Source organism: Macrosteles quadrilineatus, unplaced genomic scaffold (assembly GCF_028750875.1).
Source record: "Macrosteles quadrilineatus isolate MER2022 unplaced genomic scaffold, UCM_ALF_1.0 Scaffold_2__2_contigs__length_208266976, whole genome shotgun sequence".
In the NCBI taxonomy this organism is placed as follows: Eukaryota; Metazoa; Arthropoda; class Insecta; order Hemiptera; family Cicadellidae; genus Macrosteles; species Macrosteles quadrilineatus.
In genome coordinates, this window is record NW_026542595.1 from 120,487,944 (window position 1) to 120,512,706 (window position 24,763).

The 24,763-nt window shown below is 33.9% G+C and overlaps 1 protein-coding gene across 5 annotated transcripts in view; it reads right to left on the reverse strand.

The window, feature by feature from the left end:
* Positions 1–19,200, reverse strand: part of LOC128988086 (sortilin-related receptor-like) — a 71,066-nt gene extending 51,866 nt beyond the window's left edge. For 3 of the 5 annotated variants that reach the window (XM_054409283.1, XM_054409282.1, XM_054409286.1), the window contains exons 1-7: positions 18,710–19,200; positions 16,115–16,366; positions 15,025–15,177; positions 7,357–7,614; positions 4,567–4,676; positions 3,675–3,830; positions 2,440–2,469 (exon numbers count right to left, since the gene is read on the reverse strand). In XM_054409283.1, coding sequence (XP_054265258.1) covers positions 2,440–2,469; positions 3,675–3,830; positions 4,567–4,676; positions 7,357–7,614; positions 15,025–15,177; positions 16,115–16,366; positions 18,710–18,964 — 1,214 coding nt within the window. In that variant the 5' untranslated portion in view covers positions 18,965–19,200. The remainder of the gene's footprint in view (positions 1–2,439; positions 2,470–3,674; positions 3,831–4,566; positions 4,677–7,356; positions 7,615–15,024; positions 15,178–16,114; positions 16,367–18,709) is intronic. The other 2 variants (XM_054409285.1, XM_054409287.1) reach the window with 2 other exon arrangements.
* Positions 19,201–24,763: the final 5,563 nt, after the last annotated feature.

Genomic DNA, 24,763 nt, shown 5'->3' on the forward strand with positions numbered 1-24,763 from the left:
CCATTGCAAACATAAAATAAACCTAATAGGTTTACTGTAATATGTAAATGTAACTAAACCAAAAACATATTTTTGCTTGTCAAACTTATTTTTACTTTTTTGATTAAGTTTAATTTAATGTTTTTTTTTTATATATAATATTGATTATCATCCCAAATTTGTTCATTATATAATCTACTTTAGTAAGCAAAATTCTCATCAGATTTATAATCTAAATCCTTTATACTATTTCATTGAATTCTTGTTAGTCCACATTGTTAGTATTGAATTAGAGATGGGAACCATAACAGATGTGTACAATATACTTAGCAACAGAACAGGATTGACAATTGACACCTTAAGAGTGAAACTGTTAGAGGGTTCAAAACACAATGTGTGTGGCATTTAATTACCAAGATTGTGAAAACTTGTAAACAATTGACTTCCCAAGGAACCAATTGCATGTGGTGAGAACAATCAAAAGTGTGCTGAATACATTCTGACATCAAAGAGAGCAGCGGTTACCAAACTTTGGGCCGCGGGAAGAGATAAAGCTTTTAAATGTTTTTTTTTTACCAAGCCTGTAATTATTCAACACTCAAACAGTGGGCTGACCACTGGAATAGTGTCGATTGGGTAGAAAGGGACAGGGGATCACATTAAACTTTTGAGTATATTTACTATTTTTTAACTAGGGATGATCAAATACCTAATTAAAGGAAATCGTCACTAACAGTTTTTACGATTGGATTAGTATAATTTTGGTATTTTGTTGTTGTTAATAATGCTCTAGTTTTGGGACTGTGGGGAGCGAGCTGGTGTAGTGGTTAGAGCGCGGGACTTCGGGACCTCCACGATTTTATCTAAATGATAATGCCGTAACACCTAGGTCTAGCCTAAAGTAAAATGAAAAACAATCCCGTGCTCATGCCTACGACAAAAAAGTATTGGGACTGTAGAAAGTGTCTGCAAAGCTTTTGCGACAACCAATTATTTTGCCAAGATTTTGCTACCCTAATTGGCAAAGGGTTTAATTAGTTTTTTATAGTGTGAACCTTGCCCATTTGTTTTTTGACCAATCTTTACGAGGTGGAGATGATAACAATGGTACCACGAATGCAGGCGATGATTACGATCTTTGGAAATGATTGTGTTAACGCTGCTATCAGGGAATGAAGACAGAATAATCATTGAGATGGGGATGCCACATAGGTGTGTATTTTAACCTAAATATGAGTGAAGGACGAGTGTTGAATGGTGTGAGATGATCTGTGTAGCTTTGTTACTGACTAAAATTAGCTGTTTTATTAGCCAAGACCATTTATTTAAAGCCCAATCATCAGGAACAGCTGGGGCCAGTTTCGTAACATCGAAAAGCTACTGAGTTTTCTCAGGATCCAACCGGCAACCTTTTGATGGTTAGACGAGCACTATAACCAGTCGGCTACCCAGCCAGATTAAATGCTGTGAGATAAATGGCAAATGCACAATGATCTAAATTTACTAATCAACAAGCTGCGTGCTTTTTAAACCCTTCTTAAACTTGAGTTTTGTAGTAAAATTAACTGGTAGGCTTGGTAAATCTATAAACAGCTTCCTGCTAAATTCATATTATAGTGTTTAGTTATAAGGGCTTTCTGTAATTAAATTTAAAGATTTGCGTTTCTGAAACTTTTTCCTACCATCACTATCTTTTACATCTATGAGTACTAGATATTAAATATTGTTAGTTTTGAGCTCGACCCGAATTAGCCTACATTTACAATACTGAGTCCAAAAACGTCCGCAGACCTCTAATTTGTTTGCTAAAATCAAAAGAAAATTTATCATATCAGCATGCATGGTACCATTCTCTATCAAACATTTTTCCATGACTGATACCAAAAATGTAATCGATGTTCAAAACAATAAATGTTTAGTCTCTTGAAAATGATAAGCTTAAATTGTTAATAATTTAAAGTTCCTGAAACAATGGGGTTTTTATTACATTTGGTATTTCCAACTGCATTTTCTTCACAACTGTCATGTAGCTTTGTGATTTTCAGTAGACCCTTTAGATGATGTTAATAATTATGATGATGATGATGATGATGATGATGATGATGATAAGTGATACAGTGATAATAAAAGGCCTACGGCCCTTAATTCTATTAATATTATTTAATAGGTGGATTGCCTGACCGAAAAGATTGGGGACCGCTGAGTTAGAGACATTTAAGTATTCAACCAACCAAAAACACCCCATAAACCCAATAACTAATAAGATTATAATGTCACATGAAGTAGAGGTCGTACGGAACGAGGTGAAGCTTGGAGGGGAATAGTGGTGTGGCGGGGGAAGTGTCGCTATGCAAGGCGACGATCGGCTCGTCTCTTACCCCCACAATGGATTTCCCCGCTTTAGACCGTTCCTGCCGAAAATCTCAGGCTTCACCTCGTTCCGCACGACCTCTAACTTACTTCCTTCCAAGTCTGAATTCAATATACTTTCTGAAAATTAAATTGATTTGTAAATCAATTGCATAAATCCAAATCCACTTATTAAAAAGTAATCCCATAGGCTTTGTGTGGTTAGTTTAAAAATAAATGTCGTTAAAGACTTGTACAAGAAATAAATGGTTGTTTCAGTTCAAATATAAGTGGGGACTTGTTTAATTTTTAAGTACAGTATTCATCGTCAGAGTTTTTCTACGAATCTTTTTTTTCATTTTATCTATGTATATTCTTTTACCCTCCACGCCAGAATCATTTTTTTATGAAAGTAACTCAACAGGGAAAGGGGCCCAAACTTCTAAAATTTTTTGGTATGTCAGTGAACATTCACGTCCCTCTCACACTGGAGCTTGTGACACCCTGACTAGGTCTACCCCTAACAACATGTAGCACTGTGTGGTAAGACGTATGTAGCTTTTCATTAGTGTGAAACATAGGTAAATTCCATAATATTACACACAATGTATGAACAAAATCCTAACAAAAAAATTGTTAATAATTAAAAGTAAGGACCCCAGAGATTTTAATTCAGGGTGGATCAGATAAAAATGTTGGCCTTCAAGTCTCCGGTCACAATCAGGTAGGTGTAATATGATTGATTTGAAAATTGTAATACTAAAATCAATTTATACAATACTGCACATGATCTTCCCCCTATCGCAATGTTATTGTATACATCTTCTGCAGTTATGTCAAAATCAAGAACATCTTTCCAGTCACAGCCATATTGTGAACATCTACCACGGTCACACCGAGACAGTGAACATCTTCTGAGGTCATAGCAAAATTAAGAACATCTTTCTAGTCATGGCAAAACTGAGAAAAAATTACCTGCTCAGAGAATAATCAATGGCATTTTCTGTCCACAGCGAAATTGTAAACAACTCATAGTAAAATTTTTAACTTCTTCCCCAGTCATGATAAAATCAAGGACATCTTCCGCGGTTACGGCTAAAAAATCGACATTTCCTGAGGCGACGGCAAAATCGTAACTGTCACCCATGATCACAATGTAATTGTTTTGTTTATTTTCAATTGTGCATTTTTGCAGAATCTTTCTACAGTTGCAGAAATAAAAAGTGACATCCCCAGACACCCAAAAAAACACTTCTTAAGAGGTCAAAACCGGTTTTGCAATTAGAACCCTGTACAACTGTTTAAAAAATATTGGTATCACTTCTAGGTATAATTCAATACTCTACCTAAGCCAAGAGTCGGTCCAGCTCTTCTCATGGAAGTAGCAGAAAACTCTCTCCAAGGACAGTGAAAACTTTATGTCTTTCACAGAAGTTAGCAATTCTGACACGTACAGACTGGCCTGGTACTCAGAGTGACTCACTGCCACCATGATCCGCATACTGTCAACATAAAAGTGGTTGTTTAATATCAGTAAGACTTTTTAGAATAAATTCAGGTAGGCCCTGACTGATTAATAAAATATATTTCAAAACTATTATAAGGTATTAAGAATACTAATGCTCAAACAAAATATTAAAAAATAATCAAATAATATTTTAGGTAGTAAATCTTTTTGCGTAAAAGCTCAGGAGACTTTGGGCTGGAAGCAGAATAAGAAAATTGTCAGGATCTTAAACGGGTCATTGATCTTTACTGGTAATTTTCACAGCTCAATTCCCCTTTTATTTTACAGTAACTGCTAATTATTTTCCATCCCTCCAAATAGTTTCTTATATAAATACAAAGCAAGGTTAGTTTAGGTACTGTTTGGTTGGGTTATGTCAGTTTAGCCCTTGGGTATTAAAACCGAGTAGTGAGACAGCATCAGCGCCTACAAAGTTGGCTTACTTCAACATTTCCCATTATAACCTGTAAACTCCTAGATTTGCATCGGTAAGCATTGATCGCTACACAATAGTTAAAGTTGTTGACCCCAAAGTCTCCCAAGGTTCCCCCCTCTTCCAGCACTCAGAACTGATTCATCCAGGCAACCAGTAATCAAAAATGTTGTCTTTAAAGACATTCTAAGATATTTTTACATCACAGATTTAATAATCCTTTAACATTTACTGATATAAGATACACCATGTAAACTTTGTGTTTGTGGTTCTTCACACACTTATCTTGATGCATTACCTGTCAGCGTCAACAACATGGTAAGCCTGGTTGTTAAGTTCAGATTGAAACACGGCTTTCTTGAATTCTCCTCGTCTCTGTGAGATCAGCAGATCCAAATGTAGCGGGTTCTGCAAAAAAGATTGAAAACTGTTAAAACCGAATTGAAGTTTCTCAAGATGCAATCAAAACAAAAGTGTCTCATACAAATTTAACAAGTTTGGGCAATGAAGGAATTTTGTGGACAGTGTTATTTACGCTGAAAGTTCAGAGTAACAACAACTAAGTCTGAAGCGGTTTTTACTTAAAAAAAAACAAAACTAAAACACTAAATTCATACATCATTATTGGTTAACTGTTAAATATGTGCAATTACAGATCAATTATAAATTTACAAAATAGACACATTACTTTATTTGTAATTTTTTCAAGAAATCAATTAGCTTCCTCAGATAATAAAACAACTTTATAATCAGAATAAGATAACCCAATAAATAGTCTGTCAAAGTATATTTTAAATGCATATTTTTATATATTTTATTTAGGCCAACTTATAGTTACCCCTTCAGATTTATTACTAATTATTAACAGGCCTATGCATAAATAAAACATCTAAAGCTCTACATAGACAATAAATTAGATGTGTATTACATATAGATTATATCTATATACACTTATGTTGAACAAGTACATATGATAAAGGTAGGCCTAAACCAATTTAATTTTGAAATATCATTCAGAAATAATTTACAAACAAGAATAGCGGAACTTTCAAAATTAAAACAGCTGGCAGAGTTTCTAAACTACAAAAAAGTAATACTGAGCAAACCAGATTTTAAATCAATTTTGAACGGTAAAAATGAAAACTAAGACCAGTTTTATTGAGCAAAAATGTAAAAATATTATGCCTTTTTACAGTGAAAATAAAATACAAACAACCTATGCTCTGCATAAATATAATATAGCATTGAATATTGAAGCAGGAAATGAATTGTAAGGATATGAAATGGAGGGAGGACTTCAATAGGATGAATTAGATTTGATGATGTAGGGGTCCTCTGTTAGGTTGAAGAGTCATTCACAAATAATCAATACTTGTCAAAATATGGGGGTCAAGATGTGTCAAAAACTTGAGTTCAGCCAGTGATTTAACACTTTTTCTTGTAAATTTGTACCCCTTGCAGATCAGCTGAGGTCAATTTAAGGGAATTTTTCTGTTTGGTATGTAGAGGCGATTTGTATTGTTTTAGTATTTATTTTGTGATTTGCCACCAAATACTTTGAAAGTTAGTCCTCTGGCATTTTTTTTTACTATATCCATGTGCTGTCACCCAACCCACCAAGTAGGGGTGCGAGCTGATCTAGTGGTAGAGTACGGGACTTTGGTCCCTGAGGTCTCGGGTTCAAAACCCGCCAATCAGTAATCACCAAATGGATTTTTATTTTATCCATGGGATATTGCGGAGGTGGACTAGCCTGAGGTAATGGGTAACAGTTGAGGGTAGGGCCTAGCTTCTCAGGATGGCATTAGAAAGAAAAAAGTGAAAGGTGTACACTATACAATTAACCCTAAAATATGAGATAAAATTATTCAATATCAGCCCACTGAAACATAAGCTAACCTTTCAGATTTTACGATTACTATGAATTCTACTGGCTGCATCCAAAGTTAATCATTCAGCGTACAGTCAGTGAACAAGAATAGAACTTTGTGGTCATTAAGATGGGTTATCAGTGCTAATTTGAGGTCGCTTTGATGTAATGTGACAAATTAAGTCTGAATCGTTCAGAAATAATCATAAATTACAGAACTTGGTTTAATGTGTGCTAAATATTTCAAATGTGTTTCACCTTCCAAGGTGTATTAAGCTTATATTAGGCCTATTTGGTTTCTTTTGAAATTTTAATGAATAATAATGGGAAAAAAACTAATTGTGTTGGGTTTTCCTATTCTAACTAAAAGTTTTCACCTGTTTACAAAGAGTATTTTAATATAAGTTATGTGTCTAGGAGTAATATGTCCAGCAAGTTAAATGTCCTTCAAATCTTCACATAAAAGAGGGTTAAATTTTCCTTAGTAATTAGCCATTCAATATTCCACTTAATATAAGTACTATAACTCAAGTGAGTAGTACGGTAATACTTTCAAGTAAACACAAGAGAGATTCTTTTAATTGTTGTAATTTGTAACATGTGTATAATGATTACTAGTGGCTTTTGAAATCCTAGGAAATCGTTTAACTGATTGTGCCTATGTATATAAGTAAAACTGTTCAAAATTACAAACCGTAAATTTCAATGAGCTTTAAATCCCTTGAGAATTTAGTTTTTCATGGGTAAGCTAACATGGCAGAATAACCAAGTAGCCTAGCCATAATATGCAGACATAATTCATGACATACTACAGCCTAAAAATTTGAATTCCTTCTTTGGTCTTTGTTCCTGGTCAGTAGTGAAAACGGTAACATGAGGATAAAATGTCTATTTATATCAGTAGGAATGGTTACCTAAGAATGATAGATGTTATTTTCGGATAGTAGAGTGAACCACTTACTTATAGTATGCTACCAGCTCAACTCTATTTACTCCTTTTTTTATGTTATTTTGATAGTTGATTACAATGTAAAATATGCAACAGCTTAAAATAGGTCGCCCTATCAGTTTTGCTTATGTTAAAAAGTTTGCATATTCTACAGAAATCAGTATTTTACAACACTCTCAATTCAACTGAGTTTCTGATTATTAAACTGGTGACAGGAATGTCTACTGTCAAAAGTCAGAGGTCTTTAAACCAAGTATGAAGAATGTTACCTTCGGATCTTTTCGTGTGACGAAGATGAACTCTCCCTTAACCCAACAGTCGACGACATCTTTGACCACCAGACTGACAGACATTGTGCCTCCAATGGACATTCCCTTGACAGCTATCACAGAGGACGTAGTTGGCTCCTCCCTCTGGGCCACTAGATACTGCTCCCCGGCTCCTTCGTCGTCAGACACCCAGTAGAATGTCTTGACAAACTCCTGCATCCTCAACCACGTCATACCAAAGTCCTTCGTCGACCACAACTGCAACATACAACATGCTGGCAAAACTGTGGTTGTGAAAGTTCATGATTGCTATGGATATTGATTGAAGATTTAGGTTAAATAAAAGGGCATTTTGTTTCGCTCAGTATTTTGAACAATACGGTACATTTTTGGAGGTAAGGAGAGTCTCACTGTTTCAAGTCACCATCTATCTATATATATAATACGCTAAGCCGATTTTTGTGAACTGAACTCCTCCCTCATTTTTGGACCGATTTTGATGATTTAAGTGTCAAAAGAATGGCCCTGATCTGTAGTTTTGCAAAGTGTTTTTCGTTTTTTGACATCTTTATTAGTTTGGGCAGGATCTTCCATCAAAGTTGGATTTTCTCCCATAAGATTAACATGGGGGAATCTAAATATTTAATTGGAAACTTTGTCTCCACTAATTTGAGAGAACGGCTGGGCGTAGAAACTTGGTAGAGGTGTCCAAAGAAAGGTCTTGGTCTGTAGATGAGTTATCAAAAGAAAAACTAAGTAAATTCGCTTAGGGCTCTGCCCCAGAAGCCTTTAAAGATCCCTCCACAGATTTGTTTACATTTTGGCCATGTGGATAATACTTTTTAATAAAACAGCTGTTAATTTAAAAATTGTATTTTAAACAACACACATTTATTGTGAGTTACTGAATAGTCCAAAAGAAGTATTTTCAATGTTATTTTCTGATTAAAAATTGATTTTCTTCTATATCATGTCATGTGTTGCATAATAAAGTTCCATTACGAAATCAGTGGAAAATCCTTTTATCACAATAACTCTAACAATTGTTTCTTATTGAACTATCTTATATCTATTTACGGGTTGGTGTCTGGCTTTTTCACACCTTTTCCCTATATTTTATCATATTATTCTGGAAAGATCATCGTAGGTTCATGAGATTATTGTCATACATGCTTTCAATCATTGGAAAAATCTTCGATTGTGTAATACAATACAAAATAATACAAGTGCAGAAGAGCACGGTGCTCATTTGAGCCGTGTCCATATTTTGTTAAATATAGCAACTGGATAAAACATTTTACAATATTTATGTTGAAATATGTGCATGATTTAGAAAGTCATTAAGCTGGAAAACTGCAATATACTGAAGACTTTTCAGAGAGGGCACTTCGATGTATTCATTCAGCTTAGTGAAAACATAATATAGATATGTATACAAATAAGAACTTGAACTCTTAGAGAGCCTTTGAATGTTATTAGACTAACGAAAGGGGTTGTGCATGTTTACTAGCGCTACTCAGCAACAAAACCATTTAATTTATCTCTAAAATATATATTCTTAGTACACTGAGCAGCAGCCTAAAAAATCTATATAATAGAGTTACAAAATGCTCACACTCGCATTGTGACATTTATAATTCTGCTTATATTTCTCCAACAGCAAATTTATCTGCAGAATAATTTTATTGTGCTCTTACCGTTTCTAATAACATCCAAACACAGAAACCATGCCTAAAATAGTACCTATCATGACAAATTATTTGCAGTGGCCTATATTACGGACCGTTGCCCACTGTGTTGGTAACATTATTTAAAATAACACAACATTTTGGCTGTAAAAACTGTCCAATGAGTAAATACTATTTAAGCAGCTAATGTCATGACAGAAAGGTCATATTCCTTTTAAACTAGATCACATAATCTTTTATAAGATACGTTGATTAACAATACGCATGTAAACGTCAATATTTACGTAACAGCCAGTTTACATTATTTTTTGCTTTTTGGAAATGCCATATACTTTGCATTTGCATTATTTGTTGCCGATAAAGCTGCACGGCCATATAAATGAGGAGGCCCCTAACAGTTCAAGAATAAAAGCCAACTTCACTTCAAGTATATTCCACTACACCTAACATTCCGTAGAGAGATTATATTGACAACTTTATGTAACTGATAAGGCTGAGACAACTAACTGACATCCCCCATGTCAAGGAATTCCAGCTTTAACAGTAACCCCACAACCAATTTCTCAAAACTGTGCTAGAAGAGGGTTATTCATTGGCACAAATGTACGATATGAACTGACGCGACAAAGGAAAAATCAAACTTACACTGTAACGGACATACCTCCCTTTGAAGTTAGAAAGAGTCTTCCCAACAGATTATTTTTTCAAATAAAACAAAGATTAATCTGCATTACACTGATGAAACCACGGAAGTGTTTAACTACAAAAGGTCCACCAATACGGTTTTAACAACAACTCCGATGACGTACAGTATGGGAAATATTTTGTTCCCTGAATTATCAACCATATTTGGTAACTAACGCAATTAATATCATTATTGTTTTTACACTTATTAATATTTAAACAATGCTAAATGCTCAAAATATGTATAATTTCACTAAATTTATCGCAGTTAGTTAGCGTAAGTCTTGAAAGTAACCGTCGATTTTGACGGGTTTCACCTAGTATATTTATATTTACATTATTAACATATAAATATAATGAAAAAATCTATACTTAATACGATAAGGGTTTTCTTTGTTATCCCTTTTTTAGCTGTCCTACTTAACAGATTTTCACGATTGCAGTGTCAATTTAAAAAGCTTATGATCCAGCGCACATGCAAATGGTAACAAAAAAAAATTCCTTTAAAGTAGGTATAAGGGTACCTACTTGCATTATTATGTTTACCTTTGAATTAAAAATTTAACGTCTGGACCCTATTATAATGCACAATTAGTGCACGAGTCCCCTTGTTATGTTGTAATAATTACCCAAGTTAAAGAACTTTAGGCCACAGTCTTAATATTTGTGAATGTACGAGTGAAATAAAATAAAATATAATCATATCCTAACAAGATGACTACTGTTTCATTAAATATTTTTTAATTAGGCCGTGATTCGTGGTTGTGCCATTCATACAAAGTGCACATCATTCATGGATTTTTTATTTTTTTTATTTTATCATACAAAAAACATACAATACACAATCCTGATTCTCCAATATTTATATCAATCTTCCCAACTTTATAATTTTCCCCTAAAAATTCACTACACAATAGGATATTTGCTTAAAAGTTTGTTATCACCATCTAGCAAACATATTTACTCATTCCATATGTTATATTTATTTTTCCGTGCTGCAACTACGCAAACAGACAGTTAATGAGTCTGGTACCACTCGGTATCAAGCCTAGCATTGGTAGCTCATATGACCTTGAGTAACACTACTTCACCTCTTATCAACCGTTCACACTATCTCTGACTATTGACTGCTTCACTTTCACTCAAAACTTAATCTGTAAACAAGCCACAGTGACAAACATTGCGTATAGTTTGGCTCAAGTTGACAATAAACATCACTTTAAAGAACACTGTAGTAAACAATCAGAACAAAACTTATAAATATGGTTTAAGAGTTGTAAAGATGATGTAATATTTTTAATGTTTCCAAAAGTAGTAAAACTTATTCAATTTTAAATTTGTTCAGAAGGGGGTAAAGCAAAATCAATACTATTTACAATATTTTACTACCGTATGTATACTTTTCCTGTTTTAACATTTTGTCTCGTGAAATTTAAGTTCCATTTAGGATTATCTTAGAAAATCCCTATTATCGGTAACTTAAATAAATGTAGTCTCACATTATACAGTATCGGTATACTTTTCTGGTTTGAAACAGACAATGTTTTAGATGTAGAGGTGAATGACGTAGGTACTAGACAAGATACATAACAATGGTACTGATCGTAGTAAAAATAAACAATAATTTTATAAAATGTCACTTTTTACTTAATTTAATTAGTACCCTACCCTACTGTAATGGGAAGGATGGTTTATTAAGTCATATTTGACTTGCAATTTAAGATGTTTAATTTATTTTCAAACTACTGATAGGCTATTAACAGCAACTAAATTTTAACGAATAGGCTATTTTTATTTTTGTGATTTTTGGTTTGATTTAAACTTAAAGCTTGCATTATTTTATAGTACACTAGGCCAACAGTGAACAGTAATTTGATCGATTTTCAGTGGCAAAATACAGGTGTGTCAACCTAAAATAGTTAGGTTTTATTGTCCGCCCCACTGTAATCTTGTTTAGATTCTCAACAAATCACTTTAAATAAAAGTGTAATGATTCTCAAAATGTGGTCTACAATCTTGCCTCAGAGAAGTTATCTTTACCAGGTCAAATGTTATTCTAGCTAAGCTGAAAGGTAAAAAAATATGTTATCAGTAATTTTTGGTGGTTAACAATACCAATTCAGGGTTTATTTAGGTCTGATGTAAAACCATTCAAAGAATTATTGATAACACAATATAATTTTGTTATCATAATAAGCTCTAGGCTTAATGATCTAGAATGAAAAGAATAATTGGATTTGAAATAATCTTTCATGATATGAAAAATATGTTTGTCACACTGCAGCAAATTACAGCTGTTTCTAATAGGTACATGAAGGTCTAAAGTAGCTCTTTAGGGAGTAAAAGTAAGTGTTTGTAGTTGTATACAGTTATAAATATCAATTGAAAGTAATCACATGTATCAACATTATTTAGGCCTTTAATCAGTTGTATCTAGCAGATTTTTGCATTTTTGTCAATAGTTTGACATAAATAGTAAAACGTTCACTAACACAATCGTAATTAGATGACATGATTGAATCACTGAGCTATAATTCTAACTGGAGGTAGCACTGAATGTCAAAGATGCGTGTCGCCAGCCGCCATGTTTGCGTGAGGTGGGTGTCCATAAGAAGCCATGTTATTGCTATGACAAAAATACTCACTGCTATACAACCTAGTTATAAGAAGGCATGTTATTGCTATGGTAAGAAAACTTACTGCTATACCAACCTAACAAAATCAGCGACTCGCTTTTGACAGACTTCTGCCATGGCAGTGCTACCTCCAGTTATAATTTTAGCTCAGTGGATTGAATCAACTAAACAGCTGCTTATTTGCATGAGCAAAATTGAAAACTAGGTGGAAGTTGTTTTGTGAGTTTATTTTAAGGCCTACATGAAAATTATTTTCATTTTCTAACTTAGTTTGTTAATTAATCTTGCAATAACAATATAGTTTATCACACCAGCAAAAAAGCGTCTTTTCAGCCCTTGCTCATTTTCTGACCTTGGCTTTGCCTGGATCTTAAAACTCAAGCTTGGGTGGAACAGAGTCACTTTACACCTACGCCATAATGATGAAATATAATATTTTGATCTAATTCAAAAGAAATAGCAGAATGTTTAAACATTTTACTGAAGAGTTAACTGGATTTAATCAAATACAGTGTGTACATTAACTGGAATGGCTTAAATGTATTTTTCTAAATTTTTTACAAGAATATGAATTCAATTTCAGTTCTTAGGCTCACTAATTGTCTGTATCAGAGTTTGGTGGGAGAAATAACCGTGGACTGCCTCTGAGATGCACCTCATACCAGGCATTTTGCTACTTTTTACTTAGGCTTATACTTAGTAAATGGCCTTAATTATTTTTTGTTATCATGATATGTGAGAAAACAAGATTAATAAAGACTTAATTAAGTCATTGAATAATGTAAGAATTCAAAGGGTGATAAAACCACATAAAAAGTTAAGTCTAACTTAGGCCTACTATAAATTACCTAAATGATTTTTTTTCAAAGGTATCATTGTGTCATATGTTTTTACCTTTTTTTCAATTTTAGCAAAGATATAAAAAATGTTTGAGCTCAGAGATTCAAATATGTTTCAAAAGTGTATATTAGGTACTTGTTAAAAAATAATTCAGACATTATTTTTTATGTAACTTAAAATAAAAAAAAAAATTAATTGTTTAAAAACCTACTGCCCGTTACATTTTTTTTACAGAGGAAGACTTGGTACAAGGACCAAGTTAGTAGTTTTCACCGAGCACAGAGAGAGAATTGAATTTACATGATAATGAAAATTATCGTGTAAACATCGATAAGGAAATAGACAGGCGTGGAGGAAGGGGGCTTTGCTCATTTATCAGTCACATTTCGTAAACAGAGTAAATTCTCTTCTTACGACTGTTACTAAATTTTTACAAAGCATACACATTTTCATGTATAAAAATTTACATGTAGCCTATTAACTTAAGATTCAAACCTCAACAGACCAAATAGTTCAATAACTCAACAACAGGTGTTTGTTAGTAAAGCTAAACAACATTATCGTAATTTTGGAAGCTACCTTATGTAGGTAAAAAGTTAGCAATTTTGTTTTTTTGTGAAACAGTTCAAGCTAACATGCATATCATAAGAAAATAAACAGTGTTATTAGCCACAATAAGCTTATAAATTGTCCCTTGAGTGACATACTACAACTCTCATTTAGACCTATATCATATAGTGTATCCTAATTTTAACAATACAACCTTTTTTTTAAATATCATGTTTTTAAATAGGCAGAACATCGGTGATTGAAAGTAAAGTCATCCCAAGCCAGCTTGAAATTAGTAGGATTTTTTTAATTTGTAACACAGCTAACTTGTTTTAGCTACTCAAATAGGACGTGCTTATTGTGTAATATTCCGTAGTGTCTACAACATTAGTAGTCCAGAATTATCTAGGCCTAGGTGATAAATTTGCCCACACAGCACTGAGTCAGACACTTGTACACTGGCACTGCCTTGTACAAAACCACAGAGCAAAGTCTGCAATTGTTTGTGTGTGTCACATGCTGACTTCCTGATGACTGATAACACTAGTGATAACTCAACTTTAGTCTGCCTGAGGAGTGAGTCATAGTAACTTACTGTGAAATAAGATTACTCAATCACTCAGTATGAGAAAACAATACACAATAAAAACTATTAAAATTTTTTACACAAGATAAAAAATGTTTTATAGGATTACAATTGTTTTAACAACTTTTTAGCGTGTTGCAAATGTACAGTCAAAAGAAAATATTTAACAATTGAGTACAGATTGCACTTATAGAGTATTCTACAAGGCCTACACTTCATAGTTATAAAAATATAAAATATAAAGAGATGAAAATAGGAGAAATATAAAAGTATTTGGTTTGGAGTACGTGTATTTTACTACCGGTACCCCTTAACATTCAAAGGGATTTCATTATGCCTATTTTAAGACAAATTTTTGGTGGGTACCGGTACTAACATTTAGGTAGCAACATTTCCGTAGGCCTAAGCCAGATCCATTCTGTCAAATCCAAAAGAACTGTACACCGTTTATTTTAGGCGGGACTAACTTAATCCACAGGATGTGTCCTGAAATGTTTCAGCTCACGTCAACTTGTTGAGTCATAGGCCTACACACATGGATGGTTGTTATTTGTAGGTGAAGTTAGAAACAATTCTTTTGAAACCAATACATCGTCTGTTGGAGCTTAAAGAGTAAAAATTGCACCTCTCTTTTTATAATATAATTTATCTAATTAAACTAAAGAAAATGTAGACGAAAACTTACTGATTGTTTGTCATCATGGATGAGGAAGATGTTTGGATTTTCCGGATGATAAGACAAATCAACAGGATTGAAGTTCAAGCTGTACTTATTAAATGTTTTTCCAGAGTCGGAAGTTGTAAAGATCATCTTGTGGGTTTTGTCCAGAAGTACAATCTGTTTTGACAGAAAAGTGTTAAAATTAATTATGTAAAATTATGTTACTAAGCTTCAACCAGTAACTTAAATGAGTATTTTTTTTACTGTAGCAATCCAATGATATGAAATAATATCAACAGAAGATAACTAAGTCTACTTGAGAGACTTTAAGTTAAAATTTTAATTTGGTAGAGAATTGTTGGAGGACCAACCAAATGTAAGATGGTAATTTATTTAGCCTCTCGGGTCAAGTGTCACAAAACTGCTAAATTAATAAAAAACAACAGGTGAAAACATTATTTTAAGTACAAAAAAATAAAGGTTACTGGCGACTTGACCTAGCCTACTCCGTTTTCAGAAAGCCGATATTTGTTTATTCCAGAGAAGCAATTGGCCAAAACCTTAATTTGTAACTAAGATCGGCCTACTAAGTAACAACTTGCTTTTACATGGCAACAAAATGAATTTAACTGCCCAAACATTGCATAAACGTACAACTAAAAGACCTGACCAATAGCCTCCTCTAACACAAGGTCTCGGCATTGGTGTGAGGCAACGCAACAAGTCATGACTGGTGCCATGATAATAACAAAAGTATAAACATTAAAATTTTCTATACTGTTCAATAAATATAGAGCAACAGCCTTCGATTTGGCGGGACAGGTGTGTTTATTTATTTATTACATGCACGGCAAACGCCATTTTACAAGAGAGTTGAATTGAGATTGATAAACATTTTGTGTGACTTTAAGTGAAGTAGTTGCCACTTTTGTCTCACAGCGGCTTTCTAATAGAGGAGGCTGTGCCTCTAGCATTAGGCCTACACTTAACAAAATTTGAATTAGCCTATTAAGGTAAATAAATACAAATTACGTTTAGAAAAAATTGTTGTAGGAAACACTAACTTTGTAGGTAGGCCTACCTATGAACAAAATTTTGTTCAAAACTTACTTACATGAGTAACAAACTTCGGGTGGTTAAAAAACTTATCGATAGATGCATAGAGTCCTTTATCTTTGTCGATGAGAAAGGATTCAGTTTTGTTCTGGAAAGTGTCGCCGTAGTCATACGAGATGTAGACGGCAGAAGGTTTCTCTGTTTTGGTGGTGCGAGAGGTTGGATCACGAGCAAGACATATGACGACGTCAGACCCAACTCCTGCCCAATGAACCATCAACTGTTGATGAGAGTCATTCAGCTTGTTCACCTACAGAATGCAACAAACAGAAATTAGTCAAATGGCACATTTTCATGTAATACACAGGTTTTACTATATAAAAGCTGGCCACACCTATCTGATTCAGAATTAAGAAAAATCTAGGGAAACTTGCATTTTAAGGGGAACAGTTTTGATAAGTTTATTCAAATTTTTGCACCTCAGGCCTGATTAATAATGTTGTGTCAACTGAAATACTGTTGGATGAAATAGTTTAGAAAAAATTAATGTTTAAAAAATGGACATTGATTTTGACCTATTTTGATAAACGGTGCTTAACACCTGATCTAAATTCTTATGAATATAGGCTAATTTACAGCTGATAACCTACAATATAGGCCTATTATCAGGAAAAGCCAGGGTGGTAAGAGAAAAAAGGGTTAGATGAAATATTAGGCTATATAGCCTAACTACCAAGCTTACGCTTATTCTGCGCGTAACGGGATGAGTGAAAGTGTGCACAACAATGGAAGAGTCCACCTGCACTTACAAACCGTAACCATAAGGCGCATAGGTAATAACGCTTCAATATATAGTCCTACTAAACTATTACTTTTTTTAAAGCCCACTTGCCTACTCTACATAATGGTTTGGAAAAAAATATGGCTAATTTATTTTTTTTTGTCAAAAATAGGAAAAACCAATTTTTACCGGGGCCATAAATCCCTTTTTCGAAAGTCTGATCATGTACTTCGCGAACTTGCTCGAATAGCTTAAATGTAGGTTTACATGTTTAGGCCTATACAAAATTTCATCAAAATCAGATAATTTTTGCTTGAATTAGCCGATTGTGCTAGGGGACACAAGGTATAAATTATAACATAACTAGGCGGTAGGCCTAAGTTAATTATTTGTCAAATTACCCAAGTTAGTACCGTACCGGTAACTTAGATCTATAGGCGTACCTTAGGCTATATTAGATCCAATCAGGTAGGCCTAAATCGAAATTTGCTTTAAGTTTGCAGGTTTGCTAAGGTAGGGGTTATTTCAATAACCCCTCACTAAATGAGGAGTACCCGTTTTGGGTAGACTTCCAGCATTTATCTGTTATCAAAAACAACCGAAACAAACAAAATTAAAATACTGATCAATAGCCTACATCAATTATTTGATAGCCTATATCCCTCCGAGCATCACTCGTCGAAAAATCGACTCACGACACACTTTGTGTAGTGTCACGCGTCGATTTTTCGACACACGAACATCGTTTACGGCGAAGGCTCTATGACTGACTGAATCGGATTGAACTGGATCGAGTTAGGTATCGTTCTTTTCGTTAGATTCTAAGCTTTCTCCAGAGGTCTGTCTCTAAGCGCTTTATGTTCTCCGAGCCAATCGTAATTGTGGCAGACAGCTGACGTTCGTGTTTTAGACAACTTGGTTATTTCACATCAGTGACTTGTGTTTTTGTACGTTTATCGTCGTTTTTAGTGGTAAAAATGGACAGTAGTGATATACGTAATGCAATAGAAGATGATATTAGTGATGTTGAAGGACTTATTGACGATCCGGATGAAGTTGGTAGTGACATTGATGTTAATTATCAGCCAGATTCCTAGCTATGGTTAGGCTATGCATTCTTAGCTAAACGCTATGTACTGAAATCTGTTTTTTGCCCATAACTTATTTATTTGCAAATCTACTTCCTTATATTATTATATATTTGTAATCCTCATAAAATTTAGAACAAAGTGGCTATTTTCAAATATTTATAGGCCTATACTTAATTTATACAATTTCATTGAGCACGAACTTATTTTTTTTTCAATTTTTCCAAAATAATTTTTTTTACCTAAAAAATTTTTTTGAAACAAATATTCCTTATGTTTTATGTATGATAGTGAAGCCCATGATTTTCCAAACAAAATGGTGTATAGAACAATAGAATTAACATTGTTTTAAGCTTCTCAGATCCGTTTTAATAAAACCTTGCAAATGCGCCAAAAATAGGTGGACATCAAGGCCTACACTATGGACACTCGGAGGGATATCGAGTATTTCATTTGATACATCAAATGAAACAATCGAATAAAAAATATCAATCGATATTTTCATTCCGTTGTTTTGCACAACAGATAACTTACATAAGTCTAAGTTTACCCCCCTTTTTGTAAACTACCTACAACTAAGTTTAGGTCTAGGCCTAGGCCTATAGCTTAACTAGAGTATATTTAACTCGGGATTAGACTAGGCCTAACTCTATTATGTTATTACTGTCAGACTGCCCCATGAAAGGCTACAATGAAACAGCTAACAACTTTACAATCTGAATCTACATACAGAGCATTTACAGTAGGGAGCCTAGGTAATACGCCTAAATTTAACATTGCTTACCACTGTTGTTATGTTGCTTTTATGAGGAGGGCTTGTGACTTCCCTTTTTCTGACAGAATGGTAGTTTTCATCATTGAAGCCTAGGCCTAATCCAAACTCAGGAAAACCATCGAGATTAGCTTCAAATAATTTTCCAGATCCTTTGGCAGACGATTCCAAGTGACCTGACAGTGTCGTTGCCGAAGACAAATTTATTTTAAAAAAAGTAAATACTAGGCCTATAAACAATATTGCACAATAATATGATCGACCCATTATTGGGCAAATTTTAAATCATTCATCAAAAATAAACAGTTAGAGACGCAAAACAAGAAACACGGCTGGTAAACACTTAATAGTTCTTCGAGAATAGACACGAATACTAACTGTAACTTTAATGCGCTTAATCACTACCGAATATCTTACCACACAACAAAAGTATAACAACTAACTACACAGACAGCTCACAATCACAATAAGAACATGATTTGCTGATTATTAGAAAAATAAAAAATACTGCCGAAGACACTGACAGTGACAGTACTGACAACTGTGAACTGTAAGCTAAGAAAAACTTAGTCATCTGTTTCATAATTTTTTCTCTGAGACACCTTTGGTGGTTGGCAAGCTAAACAATATCTTTACAATTGTACTATAAATTATGTGCCGCCAATGCTGAGTATTCGTTACATTATTAAGTTGGGTTCTTCCATTTAATTTTTACTAAAATACTTAAATTAGTGTTATTTATAAGCGTTTTTATCAAATATTGAACAAAATAATGCATTGTAAATTTTATCTAAGAGATCAAGCTAATCATTAAAAGTAAAAAATAACAGAAGAGGATCAATACCCAAGAATCTTAGAATGGAGACAGCAGAATATTTTTCAGTGATAAGAACAAAGAAGGATGGAAATTGCTTATTTCGTACTGTAAGTCAACACTTAAAAATCAAAATAAGCATTCTAAATTACGAACTCAATCAGTTCAGTATGTAAATAAACATTGGGAAGAAGTAAAAACATTTTGTAGTTGATGGAAGCAAGCTTCAGAGAAAGATATTTAACTAATGATATGGATCATACGGCGCACGTTCCATGAATGCCTTGATCCATTCCAAATATATCAACTTAATTTTCATACCTTCAATCTTTAGAACATAGAATATTGAACAGAACGATAGCTTTGAGAAAGCCTCCAATAAAAATCTCATCTGGTGAAAACAATAAAATAAAAAATTATTATTATCTGGCAATCCTGTGTCTATATGGTCATTTTGACCTACTCATTTCAAAATCCAAAACTTGGGAAATAGATTAAGACAGCAATTTATAGTGCAATTATAGCAATTATAGTGTTGTAGATTCAGAAACTAATCAAAACAAATGTACTGAATGTGAGATTTATTTTAAAGTCACACAAGGTTCCTCAATCACTTGAACAAAGATAATTTTAAAAAAATGTAATGATTCATTGACAACTCTCTTTAATTTACTCAAACACACCGAATGCAGATCTCCTGATTATCTTTTAAAATATTTTGAAGTAAATCCAATACAAATAACCTCTAAAGATGGTTGCCTCGTTGGGAAAAAATCGTCACTCTTAAAAGATTTCAATATAATATATGCCAAGAATCCATTGGAGACAAATTTTTACAATTGCTAGCGGAAGAGAAGAAATATTGTTGCTGACAATTGGAAAAGAACCCTCTGAAAGAGTAATTATGTTTAATTGCTGTCATTTTACAGAGAAAAATTTATAAAACAAACAAAAGACCTCAGAAAACTAATTGATAGACGAATTAGAGTGGAAGGAGGAGGGGTATGATGAGCTTCTATAAATGAGGTTCTATATGCGATCGATCCTAATACTTTAATACTTTTCAATCAAATGGTGACCATACAAAGTAGGTATTTTAAGCCAAGTATGAATGGAGATGAGTGTAGAATGAGTGGCGCGATCTTGTAGTCTTGTTAGTGACTAAGGCCGTCATATTCCTTAGACACAGCTGTTAATTAATAGCCCATACAGCTAATGGCAACTAAGGGACCTACAGTTTATAGTGGAATCCGAACCACATTTTTCCTTGGTATATACGAATTGGTCTAATTATCAGGATATCACTGTGGATAGTCGTAGTTCTCACTCGTGCGGACGTTAATCCACACCAGGGAGTGAGAACAAGTGTAAAAAATTTATACAAATGATCAAAAACAGTTTACAGAAACTTATTTCAACAGACTTGTTCAATGTGGAAAATAAAATATTCATAAAGAGTAGTTAACACGTTCGCTACTGCAATAGTACGAAATGTTCCATTCACATGGACCAGCGACGCACATATGCGACGGCTGGTTTCCACCCATAGACTACCGTCGCATATATGCGACGGCTAGTCACATTAAAATAGACTGCCGACGCATATGTGCGTCGGGGTTCTAATGTTTTTAAAATGCTTATATCTTTGTAGTGGCCTATTTGAAGGCACTGAATTCCCTGTAGTGGTCTACAGAGATGTCTGACGCACAACTGCGTCGCTTGGTCTGTGGATATGATGATTGGTGACGTCATATAATAGTTGGAAAAACTGGGCTTTACTTTTCTGCATCACTGTATGTATGTATGCAGTATGTATGCTGCATTATCCTATGTAGCTTTTATATTTGTTCAGTTATAAACTGTTCTTGAATAATCTGTTTATTTCTTTACTTACTTTCACCTTAAAACACAAAAAAATGAACTGTCGCATATATGCGACGTTTAGTTTATTTCAAGAAAACTATGATAATTTTCACTATTGTCTTCGCTGTAGACCGGGTGTCGCAAATATGCGACATTACAAAAGGTTATAAAAAATACAAATAAAAAAGAATAATTTATTTACAAACACGATTGTAGCGTATTACAATGTAAATGATCACTGTTTTACAGGTTTTCGCCCGTGGTCTGTGTGTACTGTTATCCAAGTGACAGTCGGTCTATGTGTAAGATTCAAATGTATACCTCGGTCTGTGGCAATGACCGCGGCGTCGCATATATGCGACGCTCAGTAGCGAACGTGAAACCAAAATATAGTAGACGGAATCCTTGATCCTGAAGATTATATCGGCGACTTCAACATTACAGTTTATGATTTATTAAACGAAAAAAAACCATCCACACCCAATAATTCCAAACAAAGATTTACTAAAACTACCTACCTGAAACCATGAGCGATGTTCCCAAACTAGAAAACACAGAAATAACAGCAGAGCATGTTGAGAAAGTAGTAAGACAACTATCTTCATGGAAGTGGCGGCCCAGGAGGAAGCTCCTCAGAAAATTTGACGGATTTATTGTTAAGACATGGAAAGAAAAGTGCACATCTGAAATCTTCAATAGCCTTTTTAGCCATGAAATTAAATGGAGAAATAATATCTTGATAACAAAGAGCCTGTTTAAATAGACAACGGTAAAAGCTTATTCCCGAAATGCGAAACTCGCTCAAAAACAATGAACATTTATTAGGTTATTTACTAAAAGAGAGTTTGGAAACCTTGATTTTATTCGTGATATAACTGTAAAATAAAAAAAACATTGCATGTAAGAGGTTACAATTTTTGCAACGTGTAAACTTATAACATATTGTGACGTATTTTTAAAACTTCGAAGCAACAATTTGAATGTAAAATCATAATAAAGGCAATCTTCACAGTTCCGAACCCTTCTTCCTTATTTACATTTTCCTCCGAGATTGGCGTAGCGAAGGACAGCAAAATAAGTCATGAATGTTAATGCCTGCCTGCCAATAAATTGGACAAACTGTATTTTTCTGGGTTTCCCAATTTGGTGTTGAAGTGGGTCCCTAAAACCCCTTTACCAGTTGGCTCATGTTTTATTCATAGAACATTTAAATCAGCATTACTACTTATAAATAAGTAACAAATTTTATAGAGGGGGAGCGAGCTGGTGTAGTGGTTAGAGCACGGGACTTCAGTCCCTGAGGTCCCGGGTTCAAATCCAGCCAAGTAACCAATGGATTCTATCCAAGTGATGGCGCCACAACCCTTAGACCTAGCCTGAAGTAATTTGAAAAACAATTCCGGGCTCGTTCCTAGCGCCCTACATTCTAAATCGTTTAGGGAATTTCACAAGCTGACTGTTACTGTAATCACAAAAATGGAGTATATAAGCACAGACAAGGGAAACTTTTATTTCCTTAGTCAAAGATATAAGCTAAACGACTATTTGTAGTCTAACTCGATTCAACTATGTGCTAATTCTTTCTCATTTCAATTATCTATAAGGATAGACATTAAATCCTGAAGTATACTGTATTCGACCAGTACAGCACCGTAGAAGGGTTCGTCTAAGTTCACCGATCTGTGGCAGAACTAGGTGTGAGAAACCCGCCTAAAATAATTGGTGGACGGATTTGGTAGAATAAACTGGGCAGAACATGTGTGAGTAGTACCTCAAATCAGTAAGTTTCTTTTTTTCTTACCCTCATCGAGTGTTTGGCGATAATTTATTGATAGGTAGGAAAATTCTCAGTACTTCAGTCATTAAATTCATATATTGACCTAACTTTCTTTTCCCTTCAATCTTTTATCACATCATTTTTTTATCCATTCTGATTTATTCAAGGACGTTATCTCTTGTTATTTACCTACTTTCAGACTTTTAAAACTTGATGTTAGTAAAATATTGCGCCTTTCTTAATTCTTATGCTATAACCTTTGACTATTGATTCAACTTCAGTATTCAATAGGCAATGCTACCAATCAATACAAAACAGAAGCGTAAAATCCAACCTAGAATTAGAAATGAACATTTAATAACTTTATTTAGCACCTCAAACGCCAAAAGCATGAAACACGTTTAAGATGTATCATATTGGGAAGTTTACATCCACTATTCAAAATCAATTCAATCGTTGTGGTGAATCGGGTCGGTTTTCTTCGAGTTTTCTCTAAATTGTTTATTCAAGTCAACCATCCACTGGCAACAGTGTTGCTTCATAGATATTCGGTCCCGGAAGTGCCATTTGTTACCGGAAGTTCTCCAACGTGAGGCACTTCCATACAATGAGAGGACCTTGTTAGGAAAGATGCGACAATTCCCATGCTGAGGTCCCAGGTCCAACGTGGCTCTAACGCGTCATCACCTTGTGTGTGGTCTCAACAATGGTGGACACTTGGGACTCGTGTTGGCATATTTTGGATAGAGGATTATAAAGATAGATCGAAATCAAGCAACATTTTAGATTTTGCTAAATTAATCCTTATATATAATACGTGAAGACGATTTATACGAAACGGACTTTTACAAAAGATGTGTCAAAATAAATAACCTTTTGTCTAGACGTGCCCTTTCATCAATTCCTGTTATAAAAGACCTCGGTCTTTGCCTCACAGGCCATCAAAATCCCATTATATTTCTTATGAAGAAAATGTACAAACCTAGCTGTTATGATTCGTTCTGCTACTTAAATTTGTTTACATAAAGATTTGTTTCTTGGTGCCATGCTATGTGGTCAATGCATTAGACTTTTGCATATATTTCAAATGCAATATACTATATACAGTGATGGTAATAGGCCTAAATTTAGCAAAACTGGATTTAAATAATCAATAAGTACGATTGAGCTTTGCCTATATGTTTCCTAGTAAGTATGCGGTAACTGTTTCTTATAATAGATAAAAAACCGAATTATTCTTGTATTCTTAATTGTGTGATACTTGAAGAAGATAATTTTTGTGTTCTTCAACATGTAAAAAATGAAATGTCTTTTAGTTGTTTTACGACGTATTCCGAACCACTTTCAATCCATTAACAATAATCAATCTATTAACAATTCATCAATTTAAAATAAACCTGATAAATTTAGTTATCCGGTTTTATGTACATGAACTGTACATGTAACTGAGCATTCACACAGAACCATTTGGAAGGTCGAAATTTGGTCGAAATCTATAGACAATTTGGATGGTTTAAAAGTATTTTTACGATAATATGAAATGTCTTATATCTAAATTATATAATGGAAGTTGTTTCCTAAAGTTGACCTGGTTTGAATAGTTTGCCGAAAC